This window comes from Cucumis sativus, chromosome 3 (assembly GCF_000004075.3).
Source record: "Cucumis sativus cultivar 9930 chromosome 3, Cucumber_9930_V3, whole genome shotgun sequence".
NCBI lineage: Eukaryota > Viridiplantae > Streptophyta > Magnoliopsida > Cucurbitales > Cucurbitaceae > Cucumis > Cucumis sativus.
In genome coordinates, this window is record NC_026657.2 from 18,909,173 (window position 1) to 18,932,509 (window position 23,337).

At 33.5% G+C, this 23,337-nt stretch overlaps 3 protein-coding genes across 4 annotated transcripts; 2 read left to right on the top strand and 1 right to left on the bottom strand.

Annotated features, from left to right (window-relative positions):
- Window positions 1–1,981: 1,981 nt before the first annotated feature.
- LOC101206887 (plastidial pyruvate kinase 2) lies at window positions 1,982–7,910 on the top strand. Its single transcript, XM_031883158.1, has 12 exons — window positions 1,982–2,494; window positions 2,920–3,207; window positions 3,943–4,108; window positions 4,588–4,722; window positions 4,850–4,960; window positions 5,066–5,154; window positions 5,275–5,337; window positions 5,464–5,639; window positions 6,115–6,217; window positions 6,346–6,494; window positions 6,898–7,006; window positions 7,376–7,910. Exons 1-12 carry the CDS (start codon window positions 2,270–2,272, stop codon window positions 7,481–7,483), a joined length of 1,722 nt encoding a protein of 573 aa, XP_031739018.1. The 5' UTR covers window positions 1,982–2,269; the 3' UTR covers window positions 7,484–7,910.
- An 852-nt stretch (window positions 7,911–8,762) lies between these two features.
- Window positions 8,763–10,583, top strand: LOC101209888 (the record flags this gene model as incomplete). The annotated part of the gene is given in 2 exon segments (XM_011653120.2): window positions 8,763–9,160; window positions 10,393–10,583. Coding segments are annotated over 2 exon segments (504 nt in total), but the record flags the coding sequence as incomplete, so codon positions are not given.
- A 197-nt stretch (window positions 10,584–10,780) lies between these two features.
- On the bottom strand, window positions 10,781–17,935 carry LOC101210136 (ABC transporter C family member 10). Of its 2 annotated transcripts, none has more exons than XM_004149415.3 (13): window positions 17,728–17,935; window positions 17,476–17,535; window positions 14,955–17,018; window positions 14,474–14,794; window positions 14,299–14,385; window positions 13,368–13,955; window positions 13,126–13,290; window positions 12,637–12,931; window positions 12,330–12,544; window positions 11,949–12,254; window positions 11,801–11,864; window positions 11,448–11,687; window positions 10,781–11,293 (listed from the first exon to the last, which is right to left on the bottom strand). In XM_004149415.3, the coding sequence occupies exons 2-13, from the start codon at window positions 17,530–17,532 to the stop codon at window positions 11,181–11,183; spliced, it is 4,515 nt and encodes a 1,504-aa protein (XP_004149463.2). In that variant the 5' UTR covers window positions 17,533–17,535; window positions 17,728–17,935; the 3' UTR covers window positions 10,781–11,180. The 2 variants fall into 2 exon arrangements, with proteins under 2 accessions (XP_004149463.2, XP_031737729.1); XM_031881869.1 differs by having other exon boundaries at window positions 17,476–17,571.
- Between the last annotated feature and the right edge of the window lie 5,402 nt (window positions 17,936–23,337).

Genomic DNA, 23,337 nt, shown 5'->3' on the forward strand with positions numbered 1-23,337 from the left:
AACTCAACCTACATCCACTTTCCCAAACACCTCTTTAGATTTTGATTGAAAATCTTCTTTGGACTCTTTCCACGGATTTGAGCCGAACCGATTTTTGCTCATTTTTTGGGTTCAAGAGTAAACCCGATCCTTTCAACGGGTTAGGATCCAACCGTTACAATATGTTGAAGTTTTTTAAATCACACAAAAGAAAACTCTCTAAAAGAGTGAGCATACAATTTGAAGCTCACAAATTTAATCCTCACAATACAATAAGAAGCTCTCAAGAATAAGATGAAAAGAATAAAAATTGGAAGCTTTAGAGAGAATAACAATGTTGGCTTTTTGCTTGAGGATTGTAAAGATTTTTGATCTTGTGTAAATTGTGAAGTATTTAAAAAGAGAGGAAAGATAAATTCAAAATCATTTGGGTCATTAGATATAAGTAAAAGAAAAATGAATGGTTGAGATTTAAACTTAATTAGTCGTTAGACACAATACAAATAATAATATAATAATATGTCTTTTCAAAATACTTTGTTTAAAAAGAAATCAATAAAGCAACTTCACCAACTTTAAAAAAAAAACGAGTCGTTAGACACAAGGAAAAATAATAATATTAAAATCATTTTCCTTTTAAATTCATTTTCTTTATAAAAGCCAATAAAACATAACAAAAAAGCCACATTTGTTACTCCTTCATTGCTCAAAGTGACTTTCTCTAATTGGTTCAAATTGAAAATCTCGGGTATTTTTCCGTTAACCTTCTTTTAGCAATATTTTCTTCATTTGAACTTCGATTTGGGTGATTCAAGAGGCGTTAGAATCATTTTTCCAAGCTCTACGATATGGTCTATTCAAATTAATAAAATTGTCAATAAAAAAAAATCCGATTTGTTATCATCAAAACATAAATTAATTGAATAATTAAAATAAATAAATTTGAGATTAATGGCCAAAAAGCCAACAATATATGTATTATAGAGTAGTATATATGTAATGATTAAAAAAAATATTGAACAGTTACATAGTATGTATATGTCGTGGTACATAAATTAAGTATTAAAAATTAAATAACTAAAAAAAACGGTGAACGTATTATCCAATATATGCATGGGTATATATTTAAAAGAACACAAAAATGTACTTTAAAAAATACAATACCATGTGTAAATAATAAAATAAAAATATAAAACACATATTCTATAACTTGTGTATATGACAATTTTTTTTAGGAAAAAAATATATGTTTGAAAACGAAAATTAAATATTATACGAAAAGAATAATGAATGAAAAAAGAATACTAATCAATTCAAAATCACCAAACCGATAGAGAATAAGAAAGATGATGGAACGAAAAAATCATTTTGGTTTATGATTTAAATTGAAAATAATTATTACCATATAATTACCGTAATAAATTGTTACATTAACAAATATAAATATGTATGATATAAGGGTAATTGTAATGAATGACCATTTGACAAATACTAATTGAGGATATAACAATACTTTAAAAAATTGAAAATATAGCAAAACTATGCTGATAGTCTTGTATCGCAGATAGACTCGTATAGTCTATTAGTGACATATCAATATTTACAACATGGTCTATCGACGATAGACTTATACATCTCGATGAAATTTGACAAATTTTGCTATATTTATAAATTTTTTTAAAATAGTGTAATATACTTAATTAATTATTTTGAATCTAATTTGAGAAATACTAAAGATTTTGGAAAATATTAAAAAAATTATTTAAGATTGACCAAATTTATGGCTAATTTTGGAAGTTATACAGTGGGCCTTTGAGAAAAAGGATAAAAAGAGTGAGGGTTAGGGTCAAATATAGGCCCATTTAGTTGAAGTATTTGAACTGAAGCATGTTGTTTCATAACTACTAGAGGAGGAGGCGAGTTGAGTAGACGCGCTCGCTGACAAGTGCCCTCAAAAATTAAAATAAAATAATTAGTATATTTGTAAAATGTTAGTTCTTTTAAGTGCCAAACCGCCGCTTTGAACGAAGAAGGCCCAACAGCGGTACCAGCTTCCCCCATTTCTTCGATACAACCGAAGCTTTCTCTCATTCTCACATTGCCATTGGTAATTCCGCCTTACGGTTTTGGCGAAATTTTCTACGTTCGTATCATCATCATCACCATCCCTTGCTCCCTTCATCTTTCTTCTCTCTTAAATCTCTTCTTCCTGCTCTTCTCCCTTAGTTTCTCTCTCTGTTTTGTTTTGTTTTCTTTTTGTTTTGTTTTTGTTTTTGCTTCTGTTCCTACAATGTCACAAGTGGTGGCTACCAGGTCGATTCACAGCACATTCCTGTGCCCTAGCTCGGGATCTGTGCAAGAACGACTCGACAGAGCTCGCTCTTTTGGTGTTGGCTCTAAAGTGTTGGCGCATGAGAAGAAGACTTGGAATTTTTCTTACAGGAGAAGTTTAATTACATCTAAGAAAGCTGCTCAAGCTGAAGTTGTTCCGGTTTCACCTCAAGATTCTAAGAGGGTTTGTGATCTTCTTCTTCTTCTTTAATTTGTTTGTTTTATTTCCTTGTTAGGAGAAATGGGGAGCTGGAGTCGGGGGATTTTCATATTGAAAATACGTTGCTTAAAAAGCTTAAAAAATTACGGAGTTGTTTGGAATGCACGTAATATTCAGGATGTAAAATGGTGTAGTTTATGTGTATAGCAACCAGTTGTTTGGATCCCGTGATTTGACATAACGTAGCTCCTGCATTTAGACGCGTTGAGTTTTTGTCTAGCCGGAAATTTAGTGTGCTTCTTGTTGTCTCTGAAAAATTGAAGATGCAAGGATTTGTTTTTGTTTTGTTTTCCATTTTTAATCTCTGAATTTTCTGACGGTTGCTCAAGAAGCCCTCTCTAATGTTCTTTTTTTCACGTGTTGATACCATTATGAATTTTGCTTATCAGGCAGATGAGCAACTTGAACATATACAAGCTGTTCAACAGCTTGGGGATACACCTGTTGGTATTTGGTCGAAGCCTACAGTTAGACGTAAGACAAAGATTGTGTGCACGATTGGACCTTCGACTAATACGAAGGAAATGATTTGGAAACTGGCTGAGGCTGGAATGAATGTTGCAAGATTGAATATGTCCCATGGAGACCATGCATCTCATCAGAAAGTTATAGATTTAGTTAGAGAATACAATGCCCAATCGCAAGACAATTGCATTGCAATCATGCTTGACACCAAGGCAAGTTCGTTGTCGTATTTCTGCATGTTCAATATTATTGGCAACATATGTTTTCACCGATAAAATTTTAATTTTGTTGGAAATCACAAATAGTAACCATTTGAAAATCACAAATTAAACACTACTCAAACCTCCAACTTTTTTCCTTTTATTATCTATATTTTATCAAAATTTGAAAACTAAAAAGGTAGTTTTTGCTTGTAGAATTTGGCTAAAAATGCAACCAATGTATTTAAAGAAGATGCAAACTAGTGTAAGACATCAGAGAAAATTGGCTTAATTTTGAAAGAAAAGAAATGTTACCACAACGGAGCCTATATTTTCTACTTTTTTTTCTCAAAAGGAAACAAGATAATATTATATTTTTATTCTCTATCTTTGCCCTGCTAAAACGAGTTACAGTTTCGACTGTATCATGGGTTCTTAACTATATTTCTTAAGTTTTGTTCCATTCTGATATGCACTTTGTTCTTGTGCCTTGTGCTTTAGCTTGTTCTTTTTCATTAGTATTATTTTATTATTTATTTTGAAATTCAGGTCATTCCATAGATACAAATTAAGTTTGAATTTTTTGTTTTTGTTTTTATTTACATTTTTTTTCTTTTAAGGTTTCTATATCTTCTTCAACTCAATTGTGTCTTTTAGATTTTTTTTAATTGATGCATCTATTAAGTGATTTCTGTGCTTTTTAATTCTTTTAACATAAAATTTTAATTATCTACTTCATTTTGTCAGGGTCCTGAGGTTAGGAGTGGTGACCTACCACAACCAATATTGTTAGAAAGTGGACAGGAATTTACCTTCACCATACGGAGAGGTGTTAGCACTGCAGATACTGTCAGTGTGAACTACGATGATTTTGTTAATGATGTTGAAGTTGGGGACATGCTTCTTGTTGATGGTATGCTGGTTTTCCTAAACACTTATTTTCCCTTTTTGTGTACATATCTTTTGCCACTTCTTTGAAACTTTGTTTTATAGAATACTGGGTTACATTCCATGTGGTGATAACTGATAAGTCAGCTTTGAAGGATAGGAGTATTGTGTTATATGAGAATGAGAGTCAAATGTGCATCAGTTGATATGTGTGTGTGTGTGTGTGTTTGTTTGTTGTTTCTGTTTTCTCAGGGTGCATGCCATTGCTTTTTAATGACACTAAGTAGATACCCTTCTATTATTAGTTACTGCTTTTTTCCTTTATGGTATCATGTGTTGTAATCTTACCTTCCTCTTTAAAAATAATGATTAATGTTAATTTTCATCTTACAGACTTGCATCATATGGCTGTTAGTAGTTGAAATTTTATAAAGAAAATAAAGAACCTTTTTTTTTCTGATTATCTCGTGCCTTGCACAAACATTGACTATTTAAACCTATTAGGTGGAATGATGTCGTTGATGGTGAAGTCTAAGACAGAAGATTCTGTCTTGTGTGAAGTTATTGATGGAGGAGAGCTTAAGTCCAGGAGACATTTAAATGTTCGAGGGAAAAGTGCTACACTGCCTTCAATTACTGGTTGGATTGAATAAGCATATCCTACAGATTTCACCTTTTAATGAAGTTTCTTCTTTTCAGGATTTTTCTAAAAGTAAATTTGTTTTTTTGTCCGTGACTCAATGAATTTGTTGTCTGCTTCTTGCAGAGAAGGATTGGGATGATATTAAATTTGGAGTTGACAACAAAGTTGATTTTTATGCTGTCTCTTTTGTCAAAGATGCACAAGTAGTTCATGAGTTGAAGAAATATCTCAAGAGTAAATAGCTTCAGATCTTTATGTTGTGCTTATAAAGACAATTTGGATGCTGCATTTTTGCTTGTCTGTTCTGCTACAGACTTATTAACTTATCTGACTCTGCAGGCTGTGATGCTGATATTCATGTGATTGTAAAAATAGAAAGTGCAGACTCCATACCAAATTTGCATTCAATTATTACAGCTTCTGATGGGGTAATTGTTTGATTTTTTTCACAGCTTCGTTAATGTCGAATTCCATCAAAGGTTTTCAAGTTTGTTGATAGTCTGGGGGCTTGGTTGCTAATTGAAGAACATTATTTCTTTTCATTTTAGGCAATGGTTGCCAGAGGTGATCTTGGTGCAGAACTTCCTATTGAAGAGGTTCCTCTTCTGCAGGTAGTTAACTTTTCCAATAATAATAATAATAATAAAAAGCAGCGATCTTTTGGGTACCCTAGAGTAGAAGAGGATGTTCGATGTTTTATATGGCAAACTTTCTAAACATACTTGATCGGTATGAAGGAGGAGATAATCAACCTGTGTCGAGGCATGGGGAAAGCTGTCATTGTAGCTACTAACATGCTTGAGAGTATGATTGTTCATCCGACACCAACCAGAGCAGAAGTATCCGATATTGCTATTGCAGTTAGAGAGGGTGCTGATGCAATCATGCTATCTGGAGAAACTGCTCATGGAAAGTGAGTTATCTTTTTAGTTCCTCAGTATTCTATTAGTTAACCTGTGATTGGCTCATACATTTGAGACCCATTATATTGTTTTTGAAATCTTTAGTTGCTGAATATGCTATTAGTTACTCTTATGCTGTCTGACCGAATGCAATTGTTACTTATCCAAGAAATCTTAGGGAGTTCTGGTCCAGATTATGTTGTTTCTTTAGATCTGGTTTTCAAGACTAAGTGTACAGCAGAATGGTTTGAATTTTCTTGACAAAAGTTCATATTGATTAATTGATTTGATCTGATCAGCTAGAATGCATGATGTGCAGATATTGATCGGTACTGCTCACAATTCCCAAAATAAAAAAAAAAGGAACAAATGAATTTGAGTAAATAAACTTCAACCGGCTTCTTTTGTTATTTTGGTGTCTATTTGGTGAATTTACAGTAACAAATATTTTCGTTCATTTGATCACCCAATTATGCCAATTTCCAGATTCCCATTAAAAGCTGTGAAAGTAATGCATACAGTTGCTTTACGGACTGAAGCAACTATAGAAGGTGGTCGAATGCCATTTAATCTCGGTCAAACATTCAAGGTTATTTAAAAATATTATATTTACGCTACATTGATATGAAACATGATTTCTTGCTTCCTCCCTCTTCTGTTCTTTTGTTATTTTATTTGTCATCATGATATTGACTTGGTAACTTTTCTTATATGTAGAACCATATGAGCGAGATGTTTGCTTATCATGCAACAATGATGTCCAACACTCTTGGAACCTCAATAGTTGTCTTCACTAGAACTGGTTTTATGGCTATCCTCCTTAGCCATTATCGACCATCTGGCACAACATTTGCCTTTACAAATGAGTGAGTTGCTTGTCTTCTTGACAGCCAATCATATTCTATTTGACTTGGATAGATATGTTTGCATTCAAGATTCTGACTTTTCCTTTCTGTTACTTTCGTTTTTATTGACTGAATCTAAACTACTTATGTTTATCAACTGCCTCATTATTCGTTTATCTCCTTTTTGGTTGACATTTCGTGTCAGTACTAAATGATTTGGATCGTTCCTTTCACTGTACTCAAAATATAAGCATAAGGGGTTTGATCAAGTAAACACCACACTCAATTATATGAACATTGAAGTTCATTGTTGATGAAAATGCTTGCAGTTTCAGTATTCATGAAATAGAAATGTTCCATTTAACGAGGTACTGGATTTCAGCTATGATAGTTTCCTTAAATTTCTCTTACTTGTGGCATGCAGTAAAAGGATTCAACAGAGGTTGGCTTTGTATCAAGGAGTGTGCCCCATATACATGCAATTCTCTGAGGATGCTGAGCAGACCTTTACTGATGCCTTGACTATGCTGCAGGTACGCCATCCCCCAATTTTCTTTTAATATATTTTTCTCTCTGGGAACCTTTTAATGGCTTCTCAGTCTAAAACATATTTGGGAGTTATTTAAAATCACTTTTATCATTATTTTGAAAACACGACTCTAACCAATTCAAAACAAATTTTGATGAGATGAAAGTTACATTTTAAAGAGTATTAAATTCCTTTTGAGTAATTAAAGACATGTCTTTTAGTTTAAAACATAGAGTATTAAATTTTGTTGATGAGATGAAAGTTACATTTTATTGAGACATGTTTTCGAGTAGTTAATGACCTGTCAAAAGTTAAAATCACTTCCAAACATACACGGGAATTCTCTTTGACTCATCGAGTATGTCGTGTACAGAGTCAAGGAATGGTGAAGGAAGGAGAAGAGGTAGCACTCCTTCAGAGTGGGAGACAACCCATATGGCGGTTCCCATCTACTCACAACATTCAAGTCCGTAAAGTGTAGAGTATGAAGGCCAAGAAATTACGTGAGAAACGTCACTTAATTATTTTCTGTCTTGATTATTTTTGTTTTTCTCCCCCCAAGTATGTGAACCTCGATATTTCCTTATTCATTTTTATCGAGTATGAGATGTGCCCTAGCTTGTTTTATGGGGGTTATGTAGCCTTAGCTTAGCTCTGATAAAAGAAATTTTTTGGCTTACGTAGCTCCTAATCCTTTTTTTTCTTTTTTATCAATAATTTTCATGTAGTGTGTAGTTGTAGTTGAAGTGCAGCCTCTGACTCTGAACTCAGCTTTCATTATTGTCTCTCAATTCAATTCGGTGATTTGTTTTGTGAGACAAATGATAGTTTTGTATTGGGTTTAATCTTTTGGTTTGAGCATTAGGGTAAGGAAGAGGAATATTCTCTCCCTAATTCTTCTTCGGAAATTACTTCCCAAATTTTTTACACCTTTCGTGAACCCCCACACTACTTCTATTTATAAGTTCTAACAATTTTACAATCTACTTACAATCTTCAAACAACAAAGAGATGATAGGAAGAGGGACACATGCAATACATTCCAACTTAGAGATATACAATTCAATTCTCCTTTTTAGATTTACAATATAAATATATAAATTCAATATATTTTAAATCATTTTTATTTAAAGCGTTTGGATAAATAAAAATATAGAAACCAAAAATACATTTTAAATGAAATATGCGAGTACAAAAATGTATTTATACCTCTCACATACGTCTTTATGATTCCACAAAACGAAACAAAATTGTATTTATACCTCTCACATACGTCTTTATGATTCCACAAAACGAAACGTAGAAAATTTAACCTTATGTTTATGTGAAAGTGCACTATCAGCATTTTAAGTGACATCAAACTAAATATAAATTCTTAGTCCAACGTTTGCTTATCCCTAACTTGTTGAGGTGGGTTAGCACGACGTCACTTTTTTTTTGTTTTTTGTTTTTCGCTTCTATTTAAACATGATTGTGAAAAAGCATGGATTAGAATTGACTATCCTTACATAAGGCCATGTGACAATGTGCTTAGATGTAAATATATGGCATTCGTATTTAACCTAAAGTACACCTAATTCATTAGGCAGTATAGTATGTAACTATCTTATAGGAGGATGATGAATAACCCTCCAAGATGAGCAACTAGCAATAACGGGCATTGCTTCGGCCTACGAGTCCCGCCTCCAAAGGTTCCCTCTCTCTCTATCTGCTTTCATCAAATAGAAAGTCGCAAATAAATTAGAGAATTTGATAAATAATACGTAGATATAGTTCATATTGATAGGGATAATGTCTGTAACAATGTTTTCCCATCTCCCACTTCAAATCATCTCGAAATTTCATCGATTTGGCGTCCAATTTCCACTAAACTCCCACAATCGAGCAACCCCATCTCTCAATCCTTGAGGAATTCCTTCACCATTGTTTCTTCCAAGTCTTCCGAAGCAGAGGAGGAGCTCTCTTCTCCAGAGGACGAGTGTCTTAACAAGCTTCCAGAAAAGAAGAAGCCCTTGTATTCTCACAGTTTGCCTTGCGTTGAGGCTTGGTTGAAGAACTTAGGATTTTACCAAAGTAAAAAGGATTGAGCTGTGTGGCTGATCGAGAAGCCTGAATGGCACGCTCAGCTCTCACTCGATGTCACCGACCTCTATGTAAGGTTCGCCCCTTTTTTGTGATTTTGTGATAAGAATTTGTGTTTTTCAATTTGGGTTTTTTTTGTTTATCTTTTAATTGCATTTTCTGATCAGGGTTATTTCGTAAGTTGCAATGGGAATGAATTGTTCGCTGTTGTTTTGGTTTTAGAATTTTGTTAGAATTTTCTTTTTTCATGACTGCCTTTTGGGTTGTTTAACTTATGTAAGATATCAATGGAGTTGAATTCAGGCATTGGACTCTGGGGTTGTGTTCATTCAAGCAAGCATCTATATGTAACTGCCTCTATTAGGTTGTCTAAATGATGCTTGTTTTATGTATTAAATCTCCATGGAAAGAAGATAATTATGCCTTGCTGTTGTCTTTATTGAAACTATGGTCAAAACTGAGCTGGGATGATGGACAATCCTCTAGCTTTTATCCTCTGGACTGGTTATAGATTAATAATAAAGTGGTATATCCAGTTCAATTCATCCTTGTGGAGTAGAGGGTAGTGAAGATTCTTGGGTGAGAATGAAAAATAATGTCAAACAAGTAAGCTAAGAACGAACCACAATCCATAATTTGTTTTTTGTTACCATAAGATGGCAGAATAGAGCATGGAGAATTTTATAGCTTGGCTGATACCTTTGTTTTTTTTTTTTTTTTTTTTTTTTTTTTACACTTCATTGAGTTTTAAATTCTCTTGGGTGCTAGTAAACGTCTTGAACTGCATCAAAATATTTAAAACAAGGAATAAACTACCCTAACTTTTTGGTAGTGAGAGTAGGAGAGAGACTAGCTGGTGTATTTCCTTCCAAGTTCCAATCATGGCGTTTTAGTGACTGACTCTGATACTTTGTTATCTATCAGTGTGTAAGAATACTTTCTTACTTACGATTTGATTATCAAACGCAAGTATTACAATATAAAACCAGATAACCTCTTCGCAGTCCTGCTAAAAAATTCAGGTAATGTCTACCAAACATAGAATCACTGTTCTGTCCATATTACAAAGCATAACGATAGCAAAGAGATTATGTACTAATTGTACTAATGAATTTTTCCCTGGTCGGTTTGACAGTTCCCTTATTGTTCTTTCTAATGAATAAATGATTAGGGGCTAACACATTGCCCCCAACACCTCGCTCACACACGAAAAGGAAAACAGGAACGAAAAAAAAAAGAACCCTTTCTATTATTGGTTGTGAGGTAAGTTCAGCCACTGGTTTTGAATTTGATACTCACACAATGCAGATATCTCAAGAGTGGACCAGGAAATCTTGAGAAAGATGTAGAGAGAAGATTTAGCTATGCTTTAAGCAGAGAAGATATTGAGAATGCTGTGCTTGGAGGACCTTGAATAATATTTATCATTGCTCATTGTATTTTAATCATTCCTTTCTGTCAATAAATATAACATAATATCTTGATCTCTTTTCTTCCAATTCCACAATTGCTAGGAAATGAAATCCATTTTTTGCTCACTACATTCTACCTTCTACAAATTATAAACCCAAAAACTACAAACTTAAACTTCTACCAAAACTCTAAGTCGAATATCTTTCTTAAAGTCTCATTACTGCTGCTTGAATTGTTGTTCGTAGACAGAGACACAACTGAACAGATTTGTTCAACAGGAGAATAAAGTAGATGGAACATATACGTTTCTCAACAAAAAATTTACTGGTACAAATGATCATTAATGCAGTTTGAGAAGGGAGAATGAGAAGATACTTTACAAAATTCTTCAATCCCTCACAAAACTAATTGGTAAGAAAATTGGTTCCATTGGAACAAAATTTTCCCCAAACAAAATGTGGCTATTACTCTGTTTGCACCAGCTACTCTGATGGGGAGATGGCCATTTCTGAATGAAGCAAGACTGCACCACAAAAAACGAAGGACCTATATGAAAAGAGGATAAGTACGCCTGATCAGTTGCTCTTCAATATCTACTCCCCCCTTTGTCTTGCAAAATCCATTTCTTGAACTTCTCTTCAGATAGCAAAAGAATATGCCGCTGTGCAAATAAATTGTTGGTTTCAAAACAATTGTGCAGATTGTGAGTGAGACCAGTATTCTTTCACTAACTGTCCAAATAGGGAGCCTTCTCTTTTGATCAACGTAGCTGGTTTGTCGTATTCTGCTATTCTCCCTGAAAAATTGTATTGAAACATTCCATAAGAAAACTAAGATCGAATCATTTCTAACTTTGTTTTTCCTACAGTGAAAGTTGAGGATGTATGAACGAAGGATCCTATGATACTAAGAAAATGTATTTGAATTATGTTTGAATTATCAAAACTTACCATCACTTATAGCAAGCACCATTGTGCAATCCATAACAGTTGGTATTCTGTGAGCAACTGTAATCACAGTACAGTCGGCAAATTCAGATCGAATAGTTTTCTGTAGAATCATATCAGTCGTATTGTCAATTGATGCAGTTGCTTCGTCAAGCACTAATATTCGACTTCTCCTCAAAAGCGCACGGCCTAAACAGAAAAGTTGTCGTTGTCCCATGCTCCAGTTTGAACCATCTTCTACAACTGGTATTTACAAAATGTTAGCCACCTACAAAATGTTAGCCACCCGCAACCTGAAACTAAGAGAAACTACAAAAGAAAAATATAGACTCTATCTTGGTTATGGAAAAGATTACCCAAGGAATCCAGTCCTGCCTCCCGCTCTTCGACAACGTCTCTTAGCTGACACTTTTCGAGTACCTGTATAATCAAAGACATAGTAACTTCAGAACTATGGTAAAGTAAATGTTATGCAGAATGAACCTCTAAAGAACAAAGCATCACCTCCCATATTTCATGGTCACTATGCTGAACTAAGGGATCCAAATTGTATCTAATAGTCCCCTTAAAAAGGGTTGGGTCTTGAGGAATAATTCCAAAACGTGAACGCAGGTCATGAAGTCCAATCGAACAAATGTCGATGCCGTCAACTATAATCTTTCCCCCTGCTGGCTCAACCAAGCGGAATATGGCACTTAAAAGGGTAGATTTACCACTGCCAGTCCGACCAACAATACCAATCTTATGTCCGCCTTCAAATGTGCAACTAATACCATGAAGAACAAGGGGCGTATTGGGTCTATACCGAATCTGTAAAACGAAACGATCATGGTTAGTTTGACGTTCTCTCCAAAGGCTTCAACTTTTTATTAGCATATTACTTACCTTCAAGTCAATTATCTCCACTTTGCCGATAGAGGGCCAATTGCTTGGAGGACGGTTAGCTTCGATGATTTTGGGAGCCTCACTTGATAAATGCATGTATTGGTTTAATCTTTCTACAGAAATGATGTGATTGGCTAAATTACATTGATTTTGAATGGAGAAGACCAAGGACATATTTAAAGAAAGGCCGTAAGAGAGTGCCATTCCAATGAAACCTACAATAAAAGCAAAGCATACAACTTCTATAACATGAGATTTAAGAATAGGTAGATTTAATGACTATGTAATGAAAATGTTAAATCCGCACCAGGGCTGAAACTTCCGGTTGGTAGCAATACTATGCAAAATGCAGCCGAGGCTAGGACTACTGCACTGAGCATTTCTAACCGTTGTATCAGCCACTCGTTTGCTGAAAAATTGTGAAAGAAAGGACTAGCATTTCCATCAACAAATTCAAGATTTTTCTTAAAGAATCTCTCTTCCTCTTCAAAAGCTCGAATTATCATTGCTCCAGCTATGGATTCAGACAAATGGTTCGCTACCATTGACTTTGTCGTCCCGTTAAGACGCATGAGTTCTTTAGCAGAAGCAAAATAGTATCTCTGCACAAAGAAGTGGTTGTTCCTTGTCAGTTACTTCAAAGAAAAAGTGACCTTGATCATTGTTCATACACATCTAAGTCATCTCCTTAGATACTTCTAAATTAATTTATCGAGATCTTATAACTTGAAGTCACTTTTCAAAAGCCTCACACAGTTAGAATTTTATATCTAATGGACCTTTTAGTCAGTATTACCTGCAAGCAAACTGCCAAAATGATTGTAGGTATGGAGATGAATAGAACTTGCCACGTGATTACGGCTAAAACTCCAAGACTGGCATAGGCATTGGAGGTTGCAGCCACAGAAAATATTAAACTAAACGGGACATCAAGATCCACAATACTAAGATCCATTGAGACCTATAAAAGGATAAACAAGTATAAGAAGACTCTGTTCATTTCAATCTCAAAAAGCTTTTGGAGCTTGAGATGTTTACCCGACTAAGTATCCTTCCAAGAGGTGTGGAATCATAGAAGGACATCGGTGCGCGAAAAAGAGATATGAGTAGTTGAGAAAACAATGATTTTGAAGATTGCAGACCTAAAAAAGCTGTTAAAAGAGCTCTTGAAGCCAGGAATAATGTTGAAGTAACTCCAATCAACAAGTAAACTATGATCAGGCGCGAGGTGCTGACGTTGGGATTGTCAACGTTCGTAGCCATCCAAGAGTTTTGAGTTATTCCACATGCCACAAATGCTAATTGGAAGAGAACATCTAAGGAGAAGAAAAAGAAGCCTTTGTTCTGATTCAAATACTGAATATAAGGCTTGAATCCTGAGTCTCCAACTTCTCGCTCCTCCTGCTTAATTATCTGATTAGCATCAGAAATTACCGACAGTTTCTCAGTAAAGGATTTCTTTATCTCTTTACTAGATGTTCTCAAACTCTTGGCAGCAGATAAATCTGCAAGGCTTCCAGTACCAACAGTTTCTTTGTGTGCATTGACAAGGTCCTGAAATTCTTTGCTATGTGCTAACAGTTGGTCGTAAGCGGCTGCTTCTAGAATTTCCCCATCAGACATCAGCTGCAATTGGCAATTACAAATTAGAATTAGGATGTTACAAATGAGCATTCAAAGGCCTGAATCTTGATTCAAAACAGATAATGAGGGGCAAAGCACCGAACTAGCGCAAGAACAGATTCAACAAATAGGGGCTTGTTAAGGAACTATTTTTAGAGCACTTTGAAACATGTAGGGTTAAGTTTTTATTTTTCATGTTTCACTTGGGTGTATTCACAAGCAGAAGAGTCACAGAACTAAACTTGGAACGTGTTATCAATACCATGAGTTCTTCATTGATACAAAGTGGAATGAGCAGGAAAACAAAGGTTAATATTTCAAATGGTGCTTTGTAGTTTGTACTAACCAGGACAGATTCAAAAGCAGGTAAGAAATCAACTTGATGAGTCACAAGAAGAACAGTTTTTCCCAAGAGCGCTTCCATAACATATCCCTGTCATGATGCCAGTTAGCTTTCACACAGTCTGAGCAAACAGAAAAAAAAAAAAAAAAAAGGACAATGTCAAGAACTTGAGAATTACATTGAACAAACTTGTGGCAGTATGAGCATCAACAGCACTAAATGGATCGTCTAAAAGATATATATCAGCATTTTGATATAGCGCACGCGCAAGTTGAATCCTTTGCTTTTGTCCACCACTGAGATTTACTCCTCTTTCCCCAATCTCAGTGAGATCACCGTAAGGAAGTAACTCAAGGTCCTTCATCAATGAACACTTCTCAAGTGTTTCTTGATATCTCCAATTGTCCATTTCAGAGCCAAATAAAATGTTATCACGTATGGACCCTGTTTGGATCCATGCTGTTTGAGACACATAAGCAATTCTTCCATTAACTTGGATCTGTGAAATCAATATAAAAGGCCATTTAAATCATATTGACCTAATTTATGTAAGAGAGACCAAGATGAAAGCATAAAGCATAAAGTGTAGGATCAATTTATATCATGATGAATTTAGCTCTATCATGTAGTAATGAGACAGATGAGCAAGTATAACTTACATTTCCCTCAACATTTGGAATTTCACCAAGAATAGCCGCTAGAAGAGTAGATTTTCCTGAGCCAACTTCTCCACATATTGCAACCTTTGAACCTGGCTTGACCTCTAAATTTATATTACGAAGAGTAGGCCTCGCTGAATTCTCTTCCCACGAGAAAGATGCTGAACAGATCCGAATGGAGTAGTTATCATTCATATTCACACACTTTCTAGGAACGCTAGAACTTTGCAGCTCAGGTGCCTCCAGAAAGTCAACAATACGTGTAAAAGAGACCCTTGCTTGAATGATTGCTGCAATGACATCGCCCATAGATCTGACAGGTTCTTGAACAAGACGCAATGCAGATACAAAAGTGAACACATTATTGGCATGTAGTGGAATGTTCAAAAAACTACATGCCCCAAAGGTTGCAACAGAGACAATAACAGGAGATGACCAAAAGAGAATGCCATTGTATCCTTTTCTATATTGCACGGCTGCCAACCACCTGTGCTCCTCCTTTCTTAACTTCTCAATTACGTTCTTGAAATGGGTTTCCCAAGCATATAACTTCAAAATTTTCATGTTTACAAGAGCCTCCGTAAACGTTTTCAGTCTCTCATCTTGTGCCGCCATCAATTTACTCTGAAACTTATGTTGTAGCTTGGCAATTGGAGCATTCCCAACTACACATAGAATTATCACTAAAAGGGAGGCTATGGTTGCTATTCCTACTGCTTTATAGAGGATCAAAAGAGCAATACATAGTTGAAGGCTCGTGGTCCAAGTTTGGTGGAACCAAAATGAAAATTCTCCAATCCTATACGCGTCTACAGTAACGTAGTTCATGATTTCACCACTCGAGTGCATCAACTTAGCTTCACTGGACAATCGCAATTGCTTCTTATAAATAGTTGCTGAGAGCAAAGATCTAACTTTAAGACCAACAAGCTTGGTTCTGAAGTACCATTGCCTTTGTGATATGGATTCAATACTTTTCGAAAAAAAGAGTGAAACGGCAAGCACAAGACCTTCATATTTGAAACTTTGGTGTCCCTGAGCAACCAAAATGAAGGCATTGAGAAGCAGAGGACCAGCAGAGACAAAAAGTATTTTCAACAAAGCAAAAAATCCTGACAATAATATATCCCTTCGATGGCATAAAAGAATGACTTTGGGGACTGATGGTTGAGAACTTTGGTCGTTCCTTTTATGTTCATTCATTTGGTTTATGAACTGTAAGTAACAACTTTCTGCTCGATCTGCCTCCCGCATCATCGGTATATCTTCAATGTTGAGAGTCTTCTTCTTTCCCGTTTTCATTAAAGGATTCATCCACCAAAATGAAATTTTACTCAGCAATCCAGCTTTGGCTAACGGAGTAACAGGATCAAGCTTACCACTTTCATTAGCCTCACCAATTAATAGGGTGTAAAGTCCATTCCCATTTATACTCTCTTCACTCTCTTGGCAACTAAAAAAACCAAAAGAGAAAAGCAATAATAGAACCGATCCCATAACAGATAGAACATCTAAAATCATCTTTGCTGATACTATTTTACTCGAAACAACATCAAAAAGTGAAAGAGCACAAACAACCCCAGCAAACACGAATGCTGCAATGGACAATAGGCGCAACAAGGCTCTTGGAAGCTGTTTACTCCATAAGCTAACAATAGAGCTCAACAATAACCATGTTAAGCCATGGAAGGAAGTTGATAACCACAACTGCAAAGGCAAAGCAGTGTGATCTTTCCTCAACTTCTCCACCAAAGTCCAAATGCCTAAACCAAGGTACACCAATCCAACACAACCATTGAAGATAGCAGACAAAATCAGCAAACCTGAACTGTTACGAATTTGATACGACATGTGAACTCTTTTCATTGACTTCTCCACAATATTGGATACAAGCAAGATGAACAGTAAAACATCAAAACTGACGATCAAAGCTTGAGTTAAACATGGAGAGGAACGAGAAAGAAAGTTGTAGTCAAAACCACAAGGTTTCTCACTACCATTGAAACAGTCGTAACCTCCACAGAACACATCCCATATGGCCTCCATTTCCCTCCTCTTTCTTGTCTATGAATGTCAAATGACGTTAGTTAATAAGACGACATTGATACATAATATTCGATAAAGCTCTAAAAAGCAAAATAACCTTTACATGAGCTTAGCTCAACTGACACCCGTATGTTTATGTGAACAAGAGGTTCCGGATTCAAATCCCCACCCCACCATCTATTATAAACCTTTCAATTACTCATATAACAATATTTTGGTCCAGTTGTTAGAAGTCAAAAGTAGAAAAGATTCACGTTTCTAAATGCGCTTGTTCTTCACGGATCAACAAATGGAAGCTTTCTAGCATTACCCACAATGATATATTATTTTATTTGAAAGGATCAAACATTCTTAATTGCTTCTTTTATGGAAAATAGTGAAGGGAGCATTACCACAATGATATATTATTTTATTTGAAAGGATCAAACATTCTTAATTGCTTCTTTTATGGAAAATAGTGAAGGGAAGAACAAACCTCAATGTGATTGATTTCACAGTTCAAACCCTTCGCATCAAGGTTCCATACAACCATTATCTAAGACAACACAAAAGAACCTAAATGAGAAGATCCCTGTAGATAAAAAGAACGAAACTTTACAAAATCAAAGGCAGTAATTCTCGTGGGTTTCGGAAGAAGATCACAAACTCCATTGACAACCCAAAAAAGAAGAAGAAAAGAAGAAGAAAAGCAAGAGGCAGAGCCAGAAGAAGGACATTAAATTCTCACCACAAGTAAAGAGTTGGACCTTCATGGTAGACCGAAATGAGGGAGATCATGTAAAAGCTTAATGCTTTGTAAATAAGAAGAAGAGATGACGTTAAATATGAATAGAGTTTTGGGATTTTGCGGCGTCATGGCTCACGTCCATTGCAACTCATTTTGTCGTGACCTTTCTTTTATCATCTTCTGTAATTATTGTTTTCTTCTTCCTCCTCAAATACTCTTTTTTCTTTTTTTTTTTAATGAATTTAGCCAATTGAAAATTTTAAAATGTTTTATATTTTGTATCCATATTTTAGGAATAGTTGATTTTGAAGTTCAGTTTTAAATTTAAGTACAGATCAAACAAACATAGTAGATATCGATAAGTGGTTTGCGTTTGTATATTTGGCATGAAAGTTTGATTTTCTTTGATAGATTCTTTAATATAAGTTTATCTAAAACATTTTCCTAATCATTCGATTTTTTATTTAATTATTATCATTCTTATTATTATCTCTATAATCATTCTTAAAACAAAATATAACAAGAATGTTTATTGGAAATTTTCATTAATATAACATACCATTAAAATATTGTTCAACGTAATGAAATAAAAAGTTCATAAAATCGATCCTTTTTTAAATATTTTAAGTTTGTCTTTGTCATTTTTGAATTTCACGCGTTACTTCTCTTTTTGTTGTGTAATTTGTTTTTGAAATCAGGATCATTATTTTACAATTATGGTTTTATATAATTGAAATATGTTTTTGTCCGTGGAATGAAGACAAAGGTTCTAAGATTTGGAAATTTTGGCATAACATGTTAAATTAATAATATATATAAGGTCCAATAGGAATCAACCAAGTAACCTATTTATGGCTCTATGTTTTCAAAAGGCCAAAAACATACAATTTCAATAGTTAAAGATTTGCATCATACCATGTGATGTATATATATAAATTATACTATTAAAGAGGAGTAGGTAAATTTTGAATGGCTCTGGACATTTTTGGAATATTTGAGAGGAATGAATGTCCAAAAATAAATGACAAATTTGGTTCACGCCCACATTTAAAATAATCAGCAAATTATACTATTAAACTCTATGTGAAATCATTTATTTAACAAATAATTAGTTTATTTAAATGTATACATTTATAAGAATTAATTGTGTGTGTGTGTGTGTGTGTATATATATAGGAGGAATATCATTTTAGGAAGATGACAATAATAATTGAGAATTTCGGATAAAGAAAACATAGATTTGACAAACAAAAACCATCAATCAAAACGTTGTTATTAACAGAGAATTATTTTACAAAAAAGAAGGAAAGAAAGAAAGAAAGAAAAGAGGGCAAACCTAAAGAAGTTTAAATTTGTAGTTGAATAAATCAGCAAAGTGGAGAAATCAAATTTGGTTTCTTCTAAAGTAAAACTTTTTGGATATATCATGGCATCACCTACTTTTTGTTTTTGCATTCTCAACTTTTTGGATCAATGCAGTCCACTACTTCAGTTTATAAAACTAATCCACACAAACAAATACAACAAATTACTCTTCATTTATTACTCTGCTGACCCTGAGACGTCAGTATGTCAGTTTCTTTTATAATTTTTGTGGCTAAGAACAAATATAAGAAAATAGAAAAATAAAAAAAAAAAGAGGAAAAGAGGAAAAGGATGTTCAATATGTGCCTTTCAATTAACGCAATCTTCATTTCATTTTTGGACTCCTTTTCCTATTTATTATACCCTTGGAGGCATAAATTTCTGATTTTCTCCCTAAGTTCACCACTCCTTTTCCTTTATTTCTAGTTATCGACTATTTACTGCAACTTTCATCATTATTATTCTATATTCATAAGGTTTTAGTCTACCTTGATCCAATCCCTTTATTTATTTTTAGACAAGTAATTGTATTTGGTAAGTGTTGATATAATATTAAATTTATTTACCCACCCATCACATCTTTTTAACGTTATTTTATCTTTTCAAACTCACAAGTGAGTAGGGGTGATAAAATGCATGTTGGTGATTGAACTTTTTATTTGAAAAAAGAAATTTAGAAAGTTTTGTGTTCAAACTATGTCTTGTGATGTATCGATTGATGTTGACTCCAATAGCAAGTCGCCTGTGTATGCATTAAAGCTTTATTACAATCCAAAAATAAGAGACAAATAGGTCAAGTTAAGCCTATTTATGATTATGTTTATTATAGTATTAATATCATCCAATGTTCAACACATTGAGATCATTGAGTTTGAGCTGATTATATTGAAGTCTCCTTTTTTTTTTCTTTTATAAAAGACAGTATTGTTGTCTAATTGCACAAAATTGGCTGATCCACTTCATTCATTCATGTCACATAAAAATAATATATATAGATATATATATAAAAAAGAACATATAAGAAAAGTCAAAGTCAGTAGCATGAGTAATAAAAAAGTTTTTGTATCATATATTATTTATAAAGAAAACTTTTACAAATATTGGTAGAATAGATTAGCATGGTCAATAAATTTTCATCATTCATACTAAACTTTTACAGAGACCAGAAGAATAATAAACTATAAATCACTCATTCTACTAAGTATTTTTAATTATTGATTGGCCTATAAAAGTGAATATGTAATTCCTTTTCTTTCAAAGTGTGTTTTACCCACCCATTGGTTCAACTTTTTATTATTTATCATAATAAATGAATGTAGAGCGTCCTATTGACCATACCTATCCTAACTTAAAAACAAAACATATATCTATCCTAACTTCAAAACGAAAGATATATTTGTTTTTTCCTCTTTCATTTCTTATAATCTTATAATATAACATGTAATTATAAAGATATATAAGTTTTAGTTGAATAAGAATTTTTGGACCAATCATCCATTGTTATCATAAAAATTGGCAAATAATTAAATTTGAAACTAATTAAAAGTTGACATATATTTTATATTTAAAATTAAAAATGTAAATTGGCTAAATGACATGTTTTTACTATGACCGTTGGATGAAGTTAATTATTTTTATCCAATTAAATATTATTTATTTGTCCTAAACTTCACTTGAGGTAGAAAATAAGTTTAATTTAGTCTAAAAACTAAATATGATCCAAATCCATATGTTGAGTTTATGGGTCTGAACCATGGACCAACTAGGCTCAAGCACATAAAACCCACTAGAGAATCCTGTAAATAGAAAAGTTTGGTTCATTTGTACTAGGGATAAAAAAAATTTACTCTGAGAATTCTCCCAAGAACCAGAAGACTTCCAACTTAGAAGTTGACCACCTTTGAAGATAAGCTTTATTCAAAGAGTCCAACTTAAAAAATATCACGTGTTCCACTTCCTCAAATCAAGTGTAGGCATCCAACCAAGAGAAAATCATATGATAAAATAGTAGAGATGGAACCATATTGTGACATAAAATACACTTTGGTCTATGTAGTTAAAGTATATTGTTCAACAAGTTGTCCTCTTGTTGAACGTAAACTTTATAACGAGGCATTATCTAAAATGATTTGATTGACTAAACTAGTGAAAAGAAATAAATTTAAAATTTCATATCAACTAAAAAGCTTCTAAGTTTATATTTTATATTATTGAGTTTGGTATTTTGATCTATAGATGGCATATCAATTAATGATTCAAAACAACTCATTAGATTATAATTTAAACTATTTTTTCTTATAAAATAGTCACTATAAAATTAAAATTAGTTGTTTAATACGAAGGAGGATCTAAGATGAGCATTAGTAATTACTTCCAAATATAGAAATTTAGAAAGCAAATAGAATGGAAGCACAAAATTAAAGAATAGAGTTATAAAATGCATAATTAATTATATATCTTTTAAAGTTAATGAACAAATAATGGAAACTAGAGTCAAAATTAAATAGTATAATTGAAATATTATTAATAGTATGAGTGTGTAATAGTTTAACATTTATGGAGTAAATAAAAACCATAATAATAATTTTCTAGAAAAGGGTAGGTTAGAAAGGATGACGAGGAGGGGTTGATCATTGATGTCGTCTATAACAATTCCAACCCTATGGCTTCACTTTTCAACGTTTAGTTACTTTATTTTGTTTCTAACTATAATATTTGATCACTAACCTAACCTTTTATTTATTGGAGGTTGGATTAAATTGTATTAATTGTCACACCACACTTGGCTAGCCCATCTACTATATCTCTTACTGCAAAATCATTATGACGTATACTAGTCATAGCAATATGTAATTCACATTAAGTTGTTGCCTCTTAGCTTGGTCATGCTTACCTTTAAATCAATCTAGTACAGCTGTGTTGTGTGTTTATTGTATCACATATTCATCCTACTATTTTGGCCAAGTTGAATTGTCTCAACACCCAAACTGGTTGAACAAGTACATATACTTGTTATGTCATTATATATATATATGCTCATGCATATATATGTATTTTGATCTCATGATCAACATCAAAAGATAACTTTGTAAAGTAGGCAATGTTAGCTATAGCCTATAGGATACACAATTTGGATCCCTTTAATTCATGTGTTTGGAAGCCAAAAAAATTCTTCACAAACTCGTTCCAAATCTTATACTGCAAGAATCCAATTACATGTTCTCTATTGTTGGAGCTTTGAACTCAACTTCCGTTTGTTTGGGTATGTTAAAAAACAGTTCAAGAAGTTAAAAATTAGCTATGATTAATTGCTAACTAATTTTTAATAGCTTTACACTCTTAAAAGAAGAGATACTAAGCACTTATTTGTAATCTTCTTCATCTTGTAATCCTTAAAAATAAAAATAAAATAAAATAAATGGATAGTCTTCAAAGTGGATGTAGGTGATTTTGTGGAACCACTCTAAATCTCTTATGTTAATCCTTTTGTTTTCTTTCTATTCTCTCAAAACACTTTTCACTCCATTGTTGAACTTGGATGTTGATTCCAAATCAAAGAAGCTTGAACTGGAAGATAGAAAAAGAAGGTTGAGTTGTCCTAACTGGAAAGAAATTAGATGACCTCTATGTGTTGAAAAGAGTTGCTCAACCTAAATATTTCCTATTGTCAGAAACAAAAAAGAATGTTGAGATGGAACTATGGGATAGAAGACTCTCACACATTAGTGAGAAAGATTTGAATGAATTCATGAAGCAAGACCTAATTCAAGTAAGATGAACAAAAAGACTCAGTTTCTGTGAGCATTGCGTGTATGGAAAGTCCAAAAGAATGAGGTTCACTAAAGGAGAACATACTACCAAGGCCATTCTTGACTATGTCCATGAAGATATTTGGAGACCATCTAAAATAGCATCTTGGGGAGACTCCAGGTAATTCTTATCCTTAATAGATTACTATTCTAGAAAAGTATGGATGTATTTGCTTAAATCTAAAGATCAAAACTTTGAATGATTTAAAAAAACTTGGAAAACTAAAGTTGAAACTCAAACTGAAAGGAAGGTGAAATATTTTAGAACTAATAATAGCCTAGAATTTCTAGGCAATAATTTTAACTCTCTTTATGATGAGTGTGGAATTACTAAACAGAGGATAGTAGCGTATACTCCACAACAGGATGGAGTTGCAGAAAGAATGAATAGAACATTGATGGAAAGGGTTAGATGTGTGCTATCAAAAGCCAAAAT

Coding starts and splice junctions, on each gene's coding strand:
- LOC101206887 (XM_031883158.1), top strand. CDS start 2,270: ATGTCACAAGTGGTGGCTACCAGGTCGATTCACAGCACATTCCTGTGC. Junction 5,155..5,274: donor TTATTACAGCTTCTGATGGG/GTAATTGTTTGA, acceptor TTTTCATTTTAG/GCAATGGTTGCCAGAGGTGA. Junction 6,218..6,345: donor ATCTCGGTCAAACATTCAAG/GTTATTTAAAAA, acceptor TCTTATATGTAG/AACCATATGAGCGAGATGTT.
- LOC101210136 (XM_004149415.3), bottom strand. CDS start 17,532: ATGGTTGTATGGAACCTTGATGCGAAGGGTTTGAACTGTGAAATCAAT. Junction 12,545..12,636: donor AACCGGAAGTTTCAGCCCTG/GTGCGGATTTAA, acceptor CTTTTATTGTAG/GTTTCATTGGAATGGCACTC. Junction 11,294..11,447: donor GGTGCTTGCTATAAGTGATG/GTAAGTTTTGAT, acceptor ACAATTTTTCAG/GGAGAATAGCAGAATACGAC.